Source organism: Pezoporus flaviventris, unplaced genomic scaffold (genome assembly GCF_033815535.1).
Source record: "Pezoporus flaviventris isolate CSIRO_AGI_PZ_B2104156 unplaced genomic scaffold, CSIRO_AGI_Pfla_v1 ptg000031l, whole genome shotgun sequence".
Lineage (NCBI taxonomy): Eukaryota > Metazoa > Chordata > Aves > Psittaciformes > Psittacidae > Pezoporus > Pezoporus flaviventris.
In genome coordinates this window covers 3,801,062-3,816,257 of record NW_026892579.1, presented here as the reverse complement: position 1 = coordinate 3,816,257, position 15,196 = coordinate 3,801,062, and the positions used below count along the sequence as shown (strand labels likewise).

The 15,196-nt window shown below is 39.6% G+C and overlaps 1 protein-coding gene across 1 annotated transcript in view; it reads left to right on the top strand.

Moving 5' to 3' along the window:
* SLC35F1 (solute carrier family 35 member F1) overlaps window positions 1–15,196 on the top strand; it is a 241,756-nt gene that overhangs the window by 134,531 nt on the left and 92,029 nt on the right. Inside the window, exon 2 of the mRNA XM_061460050.1 lies at window positions 2,691–2,866. Within this exon, the coding sequence (XP_061316034.1) occupies window positions 2,691–2,866 (176 nt within the window). The remainder of the gene's footprint in view (window positions 1–2,690; window positions 2,867–15,196) is intronic.

Genomic DNA, 15,196 nt, shown 5'->3' with positions numbered 1-15,196 from the left:
AGGACAGCCTATATATGTAAGGCTGTAGACAGCTGCTTGAACTCTTTAGGAAAACTGCCGCTTTTAGATGTGGTGACTTGCCAAAGAATCAACTATAAAAAGTATGTCCAATTTATAAATTGCAAAATGGCAATGACAGAATGAAAATGTACTTCAAAGAGAGCTGTAGTTATCATACAGAGCCTTGGAAAATTACCTGGTGTTTTTCATTGTTTGTTGATTAGATTTTTAATACATAGGTCAATACTGCCTGGTTAGGCCTGGTGACACACCAAACAGCTGAGATAAAAACATTATGCCCTTTATAAGATCTCGTCAAACTTTCCACCAGTCTGAAAAAAATGTAATGATTAGTGATGTCCAACAGCTAGCTGTCACACGGAGCATGGAATGTATTATTGCAAAAATCCCTTCACGAGTGAGGATGCATTTAGCTTTCTGTAAGTCTAAGTAGGATCCAAGATTCTTCTCTCCAGAACAGGTGCAGTCCCACAATGGTTGTAATACAACATTTGCTCATGGGCATAGCTGAGATACAGAAAACAGCTAATAACTATTTACATCCCATGTAAAGTAGGCAACATATTTAGAGATACAGATTTGCAAACATTTAGTTTACTAATGAAATAAACCTACAAAAGCTGCAGTAGGTAAGAAGGCAGCCCTGCGTGAAACTTTATTGCAGGAGAAAGACATAGGAAACACCATCCAACTAAATGAATAGCTGTAAGCATGTTTACAAGATTAATATGTGGATTTAAATTTCAATCACTATTCAAATTTCCTATTCCATGTCAACAGTATAGCAGGTAACAGCAGGAACTGAGGATATATAGTTTTAGCAACATTTGCATCATAGTGTCAGATATCATCTCCATTGAGTGTGTTTGTTTCCCATGGTTATGTTTCACAGTAGAGTGAGTAATGTGAAAGGGGAGGCAGCAGTTGTGGAGTTTTACTTGCTATTTATCCAGCAGCCTCCCATCAAAACATGGGGTTTTAGCACAATAAAGTTTGTTCTCTTACTGTCTGTGTTAGGCTGTTTGTCAGTGAGATATGTTAGCTGAACATAACTACCCAGCCTCCTGTGTTTTACAGTGTGTGGTTGAATCATGCCATGACTGACACCAACACACATCAGTGGGAGGATTGTTTATGAAAAAAGTGAAAATAGATTTGACACTTGAGTTTACCAGGAAAGTCATTGCGGGAGCACAGATGCTCATCATTGCCGAATATGCGCAGCCGAGGTCAGGGAAATGTGTCAGGGAAAGCAAAGCAGCCTTGAAGCATTTTTTTTAACCATCTGGCAGAGGAGAACACACATAAAATACAGTTACAGCTGAGCAGAGTGTGCTCCCTTTCCTCTCCTCTCTTGGGATTGCCTAATCCCCTTTCCTCTTACTAGGCTTTAATGAGACATTGCAGAGTGTGCTCCTCTCCCACCTTCCCTTCTCCTTCAGTGGTTTCCCCAGGGATCTGCAGCCCCTCTTTTCTGGGGGCTGGTGACCGCAATAGCAGCAGCTGGCAGGGCTTCGGCTAGATGTCCCCTTTAGATGTCCTCTTGCTTTCCCTTGCAGTCGTGCTTGCTCCTCTTCCAGGCCAGCAATTTTGCATATCATTCTTCTGCATGAGACAACGTAGCTCTGAAGCAGGCCTGGTCAGCATGAAAGTACTGACACATTGGGAACCTGGATAACCTCTTAAGTTATTTAAAAATACACATATTTATGTGCTGTGGGTGTAGGAAATCTATGACAAAAATTGGAAAAAGAGTATTGCTTGGACTGAGTTGGGTGGTGCGGTTAGATAATAAATCTGTGAGAAGAGTGAAAGAGATAAAGGTAGTTGGAAGTGAAAAGGGCTTTCAGATACAGCGGGTTCTTGCATAAAGAGATGAAAACTATAGGAAGACAGAACATGCAGGAAAGGAGCAACTATTGGAGATCTGTGGGAAGAGAGAGGGGGAACACTGTAAGAAGGGAATGCAGAGGAGACTGGAGATTGAAGTCAAGAAAAGCATATCAAAGCAAGAAACCAAACCAGGGATACATTTTTCAGAAACAGAAGGAGTTGGGAAAGGAGAAAGTGGAACCTCCTGCTCCTGGCAAAAAGAATAGGAACTAAGCAGTAACAAAGTTGAAAAGATACATACAGTATCACAGTAAGTGGAAAGAATAGTTTATATGATGAAATGGAAATGAAATGAGGGGAAGGAAGTTATAAGATAAATTCATGTTGATAGTAAAATAAAATGAAATCCTTTCTTTGCTTTTTCTCTGTGGCTACTAAGGCCTGGAAGAGCTGTGATTACTGCTCTGTCTGAATGATTCTCCTGGGTCTTTCTGTTAGAGAAGATGCTTGAAGGAAGCAGTGCTGTATTTTGGTTGATTTAAACTATCATTTATCCTTTGTGAAATGTGAAATTAAATGGTAGAGATGTACCATCTTCTGTTGTTTAATATGTGAATAAAAGTTAGTGTGTTTGGGTAATGTTTAAGCTCATGACAAGAGCACAAATAATGGAAATGTTATGTCGGCTACACCCAACAGCTCCCTCATTGAGTGAAACATAGTGTTTCTTCCTGTGTCTTAGCACTATTGAGCACGATTCCTGGAGGAGGATGAGTGTTTCTTCCTTGGCAAGGAGGCTGAGTGTTTTATGTCTGTGTTTTTCTCATTCATTTTAGGGATCTCTTGCTGTCTGTGGCACTTGGCCAAGTACTCTCCCTCCTTATCTGTGGCATTGGTCTCACAAGCAAGTATTTGTCAGAAGATTTCCATGCCAACACACCTGTTTTTCAGAGCTTCCTCAATTATATTCTTCTGTTCTTGGTCTACACAACAACACTAGCTGTCAGACAAGGTAAGTGCATCTCTGAAATTATTTTGTGGAAAACAGCACACAATGTAATTTATACTCATATCCCATTAACATGTGCTACATGTTTACCTGGTAATACATATCTGATTAATTGAAAAAAAAAAACCAACAAATGTTCATCAGCAAAGAATGAATCCGTAGATGATGGGGATAGTGATGCAACCTGAAAGGAAAAAGAAACATCAGTACTTTTGACTTTCTAACTGTTCTTATGGGAATGTTCCTCCTATACCTACCAGTGACACCAGAACCACACACGCAGGGTTCATTTTGGATTTCACTGCATGCCTTGCTGGGAAATACTAATATGCTTTACATCTTGTGTAGGTTAAGGAGATCACAGATGCAAACAAAGAAGAGCTTGTTAGTTGTAGTTTCTGGTTACAGCCATTCAGTAGTTCACCTGTTGTTAGAAAAAAATAGCCAATTTTTAGTTGTTGGGAAGTAGGAGATGAAGGGAGGGAATTTGGGGTGTCATCTCCCTGAGGTGCTATGTGGGCAGAGCAGCTCTACAGCCGCCACTGCTTTGCAACAGGCTTTGTGTAACCAGCCTGACCTCCAAAGTGACAAAAGCATTATAGTACACTTTGAAACTGCTTGACAGTCAATGTATAATACAGGGGGATTGTACCTTTCCCGCCTATCCCTCCCTTCTTTGAGATTTCATGTCTAGATAAGGTGTGGGTGGTGAACATGTTTAAATACGTTTCTTACCCATTCATTTTTAGTAATGGTTTTATTTATTCACCTTCACAGAACGCATGGATTAGAAGCAAAATAAAAGAACAAAAATATTGTGTGCTTTCCTCACTTGGCTCTCCTGACATAAGTAGGGAAGGGCTCTATGGAGGAGAAGAACCACAAAATGTATTAGGCCATGATGTATTTATCAGCTTAGTGAGAGGTTCACACTTTCTTACGGGAACAAACATTTTGGATTGTTCTTTGATGTTACATTTTTTAATGATTTGAGAACCCTAAAGCTTAAGTTCCTCACTCATGGTCCAGTCTGTGATACAATACTGTAAAGTGATCCAAAACAGCAAGGACTTAATTTCCATGCAAACAATGAACAGTCAAAAATATACCACTGTGCTCCAGTACAAAGCACTTAAATGTATTACAACTTAAGTTTCATATACCTTGGTCTCCATTGACATTTTTCGGAAGCAATGAAGTTCAGTCTGTGGAGGAAATGTCAGCTCTTACATAAGGAGAGGTTGTTCAGGCAGTGTTTTGCTGTCTTAGGATTTTAGTTTTGGGGGGGGGAGGGGGGAACATCACCATATGCTTTGCTCTGCAAGAGGTTTAAAACTTGTATTAGTAGCATCTTTCTGGAGAACTGGATTTAAAAATAATTCTTCTGAGTGTAGGATTGCCTAGATGTTCCCAAGTTCTGTCCCAGAAATGTCCTTCTCAGGATTGATTTTGAAGCTGTGGAAGGCAAGTTCCTGTGACTTTTAAATAGATTTTACTTTTTTGAAACTGCTAGCTTGTGAGAGGATATAAGGGCCAGCATACTGCTGTGCATTACAGGGGTTTATTTAGAATAATGTTTGACATCTGATATAGATTGACATTTCAAAAATGCTATGAAGTGTCCTGTTTTACACATATAAAAATATATATGAAAACTGTACTTTATAAATAATTTTCTGACTGTTTAAAAATACAGTGGTGGACTAAAGAGAGGTTGTCAGAGCTAGTGTCAGAGCTTTCTGTTGTGTCAGTAAGATATATCTAGGAAGCAAATGGGGAAAGTGTTAGGGATACGTGCAAAATACTTTCTGGACAAGTGAGGAAGGTTGGGGAAGGTGTTTGAATGGGCCTGTGGTTGAATACTGACCTTACAAGCAACCACAGCACAATATAAAGCTTGCCAATGAAATACTCTGGGAAAGAAGCTGTCAGAAAAAGAAAGATGGTTTGGTAAGGAAAAAAAAAAGGGGGGGAGAAAAGAAAAATCCAGAGCAAAACCGGCTACTGAAGCGATGAAAGCAGTGATCCAGGCACTCAGCATAACATTGCTGCTGGATTCTATAGCATTACACAGCCAGCTCATTTACTTGGCGTTTAATATTGCCAAGTGATTGAGCCTGACATTGTCTTTTTGCTTGTGTATTTATTCAAATTCATTATCTGTGTTTGTTCCACTAAGGCTTTTCTAGCAGTTCTAGTCATTTGGCATCGCTAGCAGATGGAAATCACATAATAATGCTATTAATTTTATATGGGATAATTCTGTTCTGAGTGCTGAGAGCATCAGAAGCGCTTTTTTTTTTTTTCAAGTGTGGTTCTTGTACCCTGTGTGCAAGATTTAAGATTCTTTAAATTATCCTCTTTCTCCTTTAGAAATCAAACCATCATAAGCTGGCTTGTAGTCAAAAATAGCTGAATCCTTTTGTCTTTTTCTTTGCTTTCTTCTTAATCTCTGGGTTTTTTTTCAGAAATGTACTGGCTTAGGAGGTGTCACTTGAGATAGCAGAAAAAACACCCTTAATTCACTGTAGAACTGAAAACTATAATTTTCTGAGACATAAGGAACTCCCCTTTCTCTAGAGGCTTCTACCAAATTTTGATTTACTGTGGATCTCCTTTGACTTATCTTCCCTTGCTGTTCATCTCACCCCATATAAGCTCCCTGAATGATAACAAAAAGGTAGAATTTGCAGTGGTCTCTGAAAATCACCATTAGCAGATGATTAAAGCTCCTGATTCTTAAGCTCTCCTGACTAAAGCCTTCTGCAGTGAATGCCCAATTTCCAGCACCTAAAATTAGTCCATGGGAACCAGCAGCTTCCACTACATTTTTATATTGTGGATCAAGATGCTTTTACTAAAATAATTTTATCACAGTCCTTTACTGGGTGCAAAGATTAGCACTACCACTATGTAACAAATCTACATGTCATCAGTCAGTGTAGGACATGCACAAGTCCTGCTAGTGCCAGAATCTGTGAGTACTGTTAAGCTTCATTCCCATGTCCTGTAGTTCTAAATGTGGAATCAGTTTGAAGACAGTAAAAGTGCGGAAGTGATAAAGGAGGAAAGATCTGTTCTTGTGAGATTTTCATATAAGCCTTAAAATGTAGGTGCTACTCAGGTAAAGGGCATGAAAAGGAAAAGAATTTGGACAAACTGAGATTTTTCTGGTGCAAAATCCAACCACATTTTCTATCAGTCAGTTGAATTCTAAAGTTTCCGTTAATTTGTGAATTCGGTATCTAGAAAACTTTCTCTTTTGTCCTGGATATTTTTAATGCTAATTTTGATTTCCTTTGTTATATGTAAATTTAAGGTGAACTTACTGTTTACCCAAAGAGGTGAGTGCAGAGGTTCTTTAGTTAGGCATGCGCACACCCAGGCATGCATATAGATGCCAGTAGCCACTTACCTATAAAGACTATCCACTAGAGCTTCCAGGCCAGTGCTCATTAATACACCAGTGCTGACGTCTGAATATAATTCATTAGGGGTTTTTTGTATGAGAACAGTGCTACAAAATTAATGTCACTACTGCAGCATTATAAGGCATTGAACGTCATTATGTTTTATCTGGCTGATATGCCAAAAATTTAATAGCTAATAAGGATCCCCTCAGTTCTTTCTCTTGAGGTAACTTCCTCTCATGCCTGTTGTTTTCACAGCCAAAACCTGTATTTGTCCATGGTAACACCTCTGAGTTGAGAAGAAGATTTTAACACTTATTATCACAGCTCAGTCCCCTCATCAACAGAGGATGCTGGTTAACAAAAGCTTATCAGGACGCTTTCAGTTGCCTGTTATTACTCATTGAGGAAAAGAAAAACCTTGGCTTCCAGGAAGAAAAGCCTCCTATCAGTGAAATGGAGCTATGGGAAGTAGAGCTGGTAGAGATTAGTTTTAACACCTTAAAAAGCATTAAGTGGGAAATTGTCCACAGTGGACCAGAAGGTGTTAATTATTGGTAGTCAACATGGGTGCAAGCATCAACAGCTTGCCACCAAAAATGAATTACGTCTAAAAGACACCTCACATATGCTACGAATGAAAACAACGCATCTACTAGACATCATTAAAGGGAAAAAAATATGAAATTGCTATTTTTTTGTTATTCTGGAAAACCAGAAATGAAGGAGCAGTAGAAATGTCTTTTGAACAGAAGGGAACCATAAATCCTTAAGGGACAGATTCTGTGCAAGCAGGGCTCCACATTGGCAACTGTTCCCTTAATTTTACTGTAACAAGTTACCGAGTATTTTCAGCCCACCATTACTGAGGGCTGGAAATAATTTGCTAGTTCAGAAAAGTTTTTTTGAATCTGTCTGGATGAATTCTGCTTCTAAGCTAAGTGATGAGGTTGTAGCATATGTCAGTGGAAATATGGTTTTCCTTAGAGTAACTGAAATGTCTTCGTTTTGACATATAATCAAATGTGATCTGTGCCCCTGAGTCAGCCAGAGAATCCTGTAGGACTATTAAGGATTGAAGTCCTTTTACTGGAATATTATTTTTTATGTTTTTTTGTCTAGGATTGTTTTATGACATTGGTATCACACTCATATATAAATTCCTGATTTATTTGCTATTCAAATACGTATCTTCATTTATATGCATGACCCCCCACTCCAAATATCCTTCCTACTTACTCAAAATCGACTAAGTGAGGCTTCTTGAAGGAAAGTGAAGCATTATATAGGAGTTTTTATATAGGAGTAAATTTATTGAATGATCAGAAGGGTAAATTTTTACTCAGTTTTATTCCACTAGCAATGTTATATTGGCACAAACCAGTACTACACAGTTAACTTAGGTAGACATACCAGAATTTATTCACTATTAACACCTTTTTTTTGTCAAGTGCCCATGAGAATATGCCTAGGAAAGAAAGACAGTACATGATTTAAGGTAATCATGCTGTATTAGATGTCATGTACTTTGGGCAATATGTGTTGTACCATTGACATAAAGTGTCTTCTGAAAAGGCATTGATCCCATCAGCATATTCAGTGAGAAGCCTCCAGGAATATGACACTTTCTCTTCACTGAGGATGACAGGGTGTTATTTTGATTAGAAAAGATGCATTTCATCATTGTTTGATTTCCTAAATAGTCTTATGCCTCTGCTGTACAACAAAGAGCTTGGTTATCCCTTCAGTGGTGTACATAACCTGCATAAGCTGCAGCCAGGCAGCCTTATGGCCTTCTCTGCCTGTGACAGAAGTGGTCCTCAGTCCCTCAAGGTGACCACATGCTGGCCTGCAAATGCATGGCAGATGTTGCAAAGAACAACAGCATTCCACTTGAAGCATGGGGGAAGGCACATCAAGGTGGCCCAGATCCTTTCAAGGGGCCAGGCTAACCCTGGGTTGTAAAAATGCAACAAAGCAGAAGCATAGCTTGGGACCAGTGAAAAATAATGACGTTCAGGTCTTTGGTATTCTCATAACAGCACTGCAGAGTCTCCCTGCTGTGTGGTGCTTTGCAGTCTGCAGTGCACTTTCTCCTAATTGCTCTGGGCTTCTAATTAGAGATGCCAAACTGTGTGGAATATGTTTATTATGAAAATGGTGAGCCAAACAGTCCTTTTGTCTGGGTTTTGAAGCGCCCTTTTCATATTCAGAGGGAATTCTGTGCTTTAGGAGAAATGAAACTAGAATGCTGGATATTTATATGCGCTTCAAATTGCAGGGATCTTTCTGTAACATGCAATATTCTGGTTTGGATAGCATGCTCACAGGAGCAAGAATTATGACGTGTTATGTGTTCAGGATTTGCCTATCAGATCATGGGCACCGCAGCAAACTAGCTAGAAAAAGACAGTATGACCAGAGCCAGATTCCTGTTAGGTGCCATCTACATAATCACTGTGTTTGTGTTTGCATGTTTGCATTTTCCCTCTACTTTAAATCGAGTTTTAAAAATTCCCTGCTCTAAAATGCTGAATGCTGCTGTGCTCTATACTGCATGAACCTTTATTACTTTACTCCGTAGGTGGTTACAGTTCAGTGAGGTGTTAAACTTCTCCTGTGTGTATAGTTTCAACACAGGACCTTGGGATCTTCTTCTTTATGACAGTTTCCCAAACCCATAGAATTTCTCTTCCCAGTCCAGTGAAGTCTTCTCACATTCTTAGTCATAATACAGAAACAGGTGAAATTTCTACAGGGTACAATTTATTCCACATAGCTGGTAGGAAGACAGGGTGAAAATCTGGTAGACCATATTGGTGATACAAAGGCAGGGTTAAAACCCACAGACTTGACCTTTCTCTTTTGTTTTGTTCTGTTTTGCTATTCCTAGTGGAGAGGTTGGGTGGGGTATTTTAATCCTATGGGGTTTTCGCTGTCATCTGTCCTTGTTACACTTAACCAGCAGACACATGCTTTCTGCTTTGGCCGCGCTGCTCCTCTCCACACACACAAGGGACCAGGCATCTCAGGGCATCCCAGGGCTTAGTCAGTTTTCGTTTTCATCAGGTGCGTTTGCTTTGCCAGCTGCACAAATAAACATTTATGGAGAGAAATCCTGGCCCCAAACATAGTGAAAATACATTGGCAGGCAAAGACTGAAAGGAAGCCTCAGTCCTTTCTTTGTATGTGTTTTCATTTCTCAGTTCTGTGCTCCTGTTAGGTCAGACATCTGCTGTCCAAACCCACAGCAATAGTCCTGTGTTAGGAAATATCTGTCCTTTTAATCCTGGTCAAAGCAGCACAGTCATTGCATCATATCATTGGAATAAATGATGTGCATCCCACAGCACATACAAACTGAAAATTGGAAAGTACTGTTCCTTTAGGATGCAGGGGGCAGCAGTTAAGCATGAGCTCTGTGTGTCGTGGTTTAATGATGCAAACACTAATACACTCATGATGACCCCAAAGGAGTAACGGCCAGGCGTAATCAAGCATCCATGCTGTAGCATTCTCTGTAGTAGCATCTCATGATCCCTGATGCAACTCATTCAGTCCAGAGGTGCCTCTTGTTTTGCTAGGTTTCAAAATAGCTTTGCTGCTCAAAGAAGTATCCTTTGTGCCATCAGAGACAAAAGCTGCAAAAGGGCATCAAGTGAAAAGATTGGAGCACCTAATTTTTTTTGGTCACGTTTCTGGCTGCCAGGTTTATGTCCTTACCCGGTTTCTTCTAGAAACAGATTCAGATTTGCACCATGGTTCAAAGACTGGTGCATGTTTTATGAGAGAAAACCTTACAGGCACTAAGTGTAATGAGCATAAAAAGGCTGCCAAGCTTTAGGCTGGCTGAAGCTGTGGGGGACGAACCATATTTGCATCAAGATGCTGCATCATCACTGTGAGGCAATGTCTGTGCTGAATATACTACTTGAAAATAAGTCAGTTTTACCCTGGAGGTAGATCTACATACAGTTTAGGAACACTTAGCCAGATGTGGCCATTCCATGCCAGTAAGCCCATAAATAGAAACTACAGATGCAATAAAATGGAGGTCATGCAGTTATTCAGCTCACAGCTGCAACATCACAGGTAGCGAGTGGAATTTAGCAAAATCAAAAAATCATCACAGTGTGCTGTTTTATACTGTGATGCTTTTCTTGGTGATTCCAGCACCCAAATCTGAGACTTGGGTCAAATAGGCAACACATATTTGCAAGCATGTATGTTTGGATCAGCATTTAGATTTTTGTTGCTGACCCCAGGAAACTCCCTCCTCTGACAATTTTCCAGGAGCCATACCAGCCCTTCAAACCCCTGAGTAATCTGAACACAAGTCTGTGAGTACCTGTTTGGGAAGATAAACCTCATTACTAGGAGGATGAGTAGGCAGGCTCAGGGAAACTCTGAGGAAGTACAGTTTGAATACTCGAGCATGTTGCTGCTTGATCTGCATCCCCATCTCTGCAGCTGCCATTATGTATTTGTACCACACATTCAGGTAGGGGCATAGATGTTGCAGGTAAAAGAATCAAGTCTTTTAAACGTGGAGAGGCAGGCATTGTATGGTACAGCCCTGGAAGTGCTCAGATACCATGGCAGTGAGCATATACTGAGCTTTGTAATTTGGTCCACGGTATCAGAGTGTTGCACAGGGGTGAATGTGGCTCTCAGTAATTTTATTTGAAGGTAAAGCAGCTCCCTATCTAGCCCATATTGCCTCACAGTCTGTCAAATAAGAAATTGTCTCTTAAGGGTGTGAGCTGAATCACAAGCAGTTGATTTTCTGTAGAATTAAAGGATAACTGTCCTTTGTAGTATTAGTATACGAGTCTGATTCATCTTAATACATAAACATCTCAAGTGCTGTTTACAAAAGCAACCATCCCTTCCCACCACAATGAGGAAAGTTAATGTTTCTGATAAAATAGCATACCCTTGATCCTACAGCTGTATGCAGAGTACCAGGGTTGTCTCTGCCACTTCATGCAGTATCAGTATTTGCCTGTGACTTATTGAATACTTAAACATTCATCAATTCAAGCAGCTAGCCAGGGTAGCAAGATCCACATTCAGCGCACGTAGCTCCAACATTCATACGGGAAATTTGAAATGTGGCTAAAAGATGATAACTGTATTGCCTGAAGGAGGTAAGTCCCACTCTGTCAGAATGGTGCTTTGTATGTAATTAGTGTAAAAATTCAGAGGAATAGAGTTTATCCTTGTGATCGCCTTTCTCATTAAAAAAAGAATCATAATGAAAGAACAAAGTGGTTCCTGCAGTGAATTGGATTGCCTTCTGAAGTTTTCACTAAATTAAGGACTCGCCAGCATCCCATTTTGCAGACCCCAGTTGTAAACTGTACACAAGACTTGCAGCACAGTCCTTTTCGAAGGCTTGGAAGTACAGTATATTTCTCTCACATGGGAAATATCCCACCTCTCCATTTTCTTTTTTGTATTTCATTAGTTTCTGTTAACAACGTACGGGGACAGAGGAAAGAGCAAACTGAAGTATGTGATGTTTCAGGTAACTCACAGCCACAGCTTATAAAGTAAGCTATAAAACTTACTCTAAGTAAACCACCTTTTCTAAAATACACTCTATGAGACAACATGAATCAAGGAAATAAAAAGTTATGCTAGTAGGAAAAAACTCTGCTTTCAACTTACTCTTTTGGCTCACACTTAATACCAAGCTGTAACACAAGCAGTAAGTTTCTCTTCCTTCATCTCCCTTATTACCAGGTAATAATTATTGTTACAATTAAATACATCTTTAAGGCAAAAATATACAAATGTCCTGTAAGGTTTTCCACCATTTTGTAAGCATATTTTTTCTTTTATATTTAGCTGAGCTGTTAGCCATTGGCATATGGTTACTTTGAACTCCTGTTGCATTTCTGGATGATAGTGCTATAATACTAATCACAGCTTCATCTGAAGAAATGTGTACAAATTTAGCACTCTGTATGCAAGCTGCAGTTGTGCTGTATGCTCTCCCTTCTTGTAAGATCCAAGCACAGACAGGAGCAGCAAGTCACTTCTGGAAGATGCTCAGAATTCAGGGTCCTGGGGAATCACCTCTTGACTTAGGTCTCCCTTTGGCTGCAGCTTTCCTTCACAAACACCGGGGATGCTTTAGAGCCAGGTTGCTACTCAATAGAGTAGCTCAGGATCATTAGCAACCAGCTCTGTTAGAACTTATCCCTACATCAGCTTCCCTGAATTAACATTAGAGAAAAGGAGAAGGATAACATATGCCGTCTAGCAGCCTCCTCCATTTCTTGCACACATTTCCCTGATGGGAGAAGGAATTTTTGATGGAAGGTGGGAGCTTTGCTGACAGCAGTAGTGAGCGCTCCGAATATAAGGAGAGGGAGAGACCACGTGCATGTCTCACAAGAACACTTACCCTTTAGTTTTCAGTTATATGACAGCAACAGTCAGTTCATAGGGATATTTTTGTAACTGATGCAGAAATATAGCAAGTGAGGTTTCAAAGAAAAATTATGCATTTGTACCTTTTCTGAGTTAAAATATTCATGACTTTGCTTCTGTGCAGTTACTAGAATGTTTAAGCAGTGTCATTTATCTTTGCTTCTCTGATTATCTGTCTGTGGTCTGATACTTTGTTTTGTTTAATTCTAAAGGAGGTTTTAATATCTCAGGGTAGAGGTGGGCTATTACTGCTTTTATAAAATGGATCTGCACTGATTTCCACCATTGATGATATAAGTGAAGGAGTTGCCGTAATTTATGACATATAGGTATGCTATAAATAATCAACTAATGTATATATGATACATAATCTCATATATCTATTATATATATATCTATCATGATTAATCAATCATATTTTAACCATAAATTAGGATATGCTGTTTGTTTTCATTGGTATTTGAAATCTTTGGTTTGAACATGTTCTTGAATGTCCTATTAAGATTTCAGCTGCTTGGTGTTCAAGAGGGACAACTACTTAGTGCCCTTATTTCCTATGTTTGTCATGTAAGACGTTTGGCTCCATTTTAAGGGATCTGTAGTGGTTTGCCCTAGTGTGAGTGATCCTGAGAGTGTGTACATGCACACATAGTTAATTATATACATGCACACACACACATATATATGCACATATCCAAAAAACCCTATGTATTATCAGTAGAATTTATTTTTAGTATTATTTTATATTGCTTATCATCTCAAGATCCCAGTGAACTTCTGGTGTTCCTGAGCTAGGCTTCATGCTTATTCAGGCAGGAGTACGATAACAGGCAGGCCATGGTGTTACGAGGAACATCTCATGTCCACTCACAGCTTTTATAACAGTTCAAAGAGCTAAAATGCCATGAAGGGGACAGAAGCTTGCAAGTAACAAGGTTTTCCAAGCAAACCAAGTTGACAGTGAGCTCTTCCCAAGCAAATCCTGAATGCATGGACGCTGATGAAGGATCTTGTGGAGTCTTTTGCAACAGCATACTAAAACTGTGCATTAAATTTTGTGTTAAAAGATGTCTTGTGTTAAGAACTGTGTTCCAGAGCTGAAGAGAGCAGCAAAAACATTTGAAGGACTTTAGTAAATTTCTGATGCCTTCATCACTGAGGCAGAATTGATGTTGTAGAAATGTTTGCTGCGATCTGCTCCCTCCTAAAGAAGAATGGACTTGACCGTGGAGCTAGTCAGCCAGCAGTCACTGGGTTGCAATCACTGGTTTGAGCGCTTTCTTAGAAAACCATCTGGCTGAGGGGGTGGCAGGTTGGCAGGAGTTGAAGTTACAGGGGCAGCTTCACAGTCAGAAGTCTGAGCGAGAAACACATTTTTAAGTAGAGGCTGGCTATGGTGCACACCTGAATGCTGGTACGCAAGGGACCACAGCATGTCAGGTGGGCAAGGTGGCGCATGTGCTTGTTAAGGGACAAGCACATTGTACCAACAAGTACATGCCTGGGTATTTTAGCTCCTGTTCAGATGATAATGTGGTTGGTATATATCACTATCACATCCCAGGTGACGTGGTGTTTTCTCTTCCTACAGCAGATTGCCTCTCTCTGTGGGAAAGTGCCTTATTGAGGATGTATGGGGAAAGTTACTGAGCTGAAGAAAGACTAAAACTTTACTTAACCTTTCTCTCCACACTGCAGCTGTAACACTGAAATTGCATGGATAATGCTACTTCAAAATCCTTGTGGATCTGCAGTGTGTGATGGTCTGAGATCTGCATGCACAAAACTACTTGCTTTTTCTCTGGTGAATGGGGTATTAGAAATGTGGCAATCCAGTCACTTTTAATTTAGTGAGGATTTTGAATGTGTTTGTTGTCTTCAATTGTTATTTGCTTAGTAAATACAAAATAGTCTTTATCAGAATAATATTTTTCTGAAGCATGAAGGGAAATGAAACTCATGAAAAAGAAATTAGGGTTCTTTAAAGGATATGGGATACTGCAGAAAAGAAATGTGATAGTGTTTCAAGGTGAGGGAATTCAAGACGTAGCTCAGAACAGCCTGCTTTTAAGAAGACAAATGACTGTGGTATTTATGATGACATTTATTTTTTTTTCTAATGCTATAACGACTGCTGAAGAGGATCCGTTTTCCAAATAGAGATCATACTCACCAAGATATTTTCATAATGCAAACCACTGAGATAAATATAAGATACAAGGTAACACAGAAGTTTGGACATGTCTACATAACTACTTCTTGCTGCTTATGTTTGTCTTTCCATTAACAGAAACACATGATTGTAAGGAAGAGCTCCTAGAATGTCTGTGAAAGAATTGCACCATTACTATGCCTTTATGGCCTTAATGTTAGAAACATTTCTAGCAGGGCTGACAGAATCACTTCTAGCAGGGCTGACTTATTTCATACGTGGATTGTATTTCAGTGTCTCTATCTCTAAGGATAGTATCCATGCCTAAAG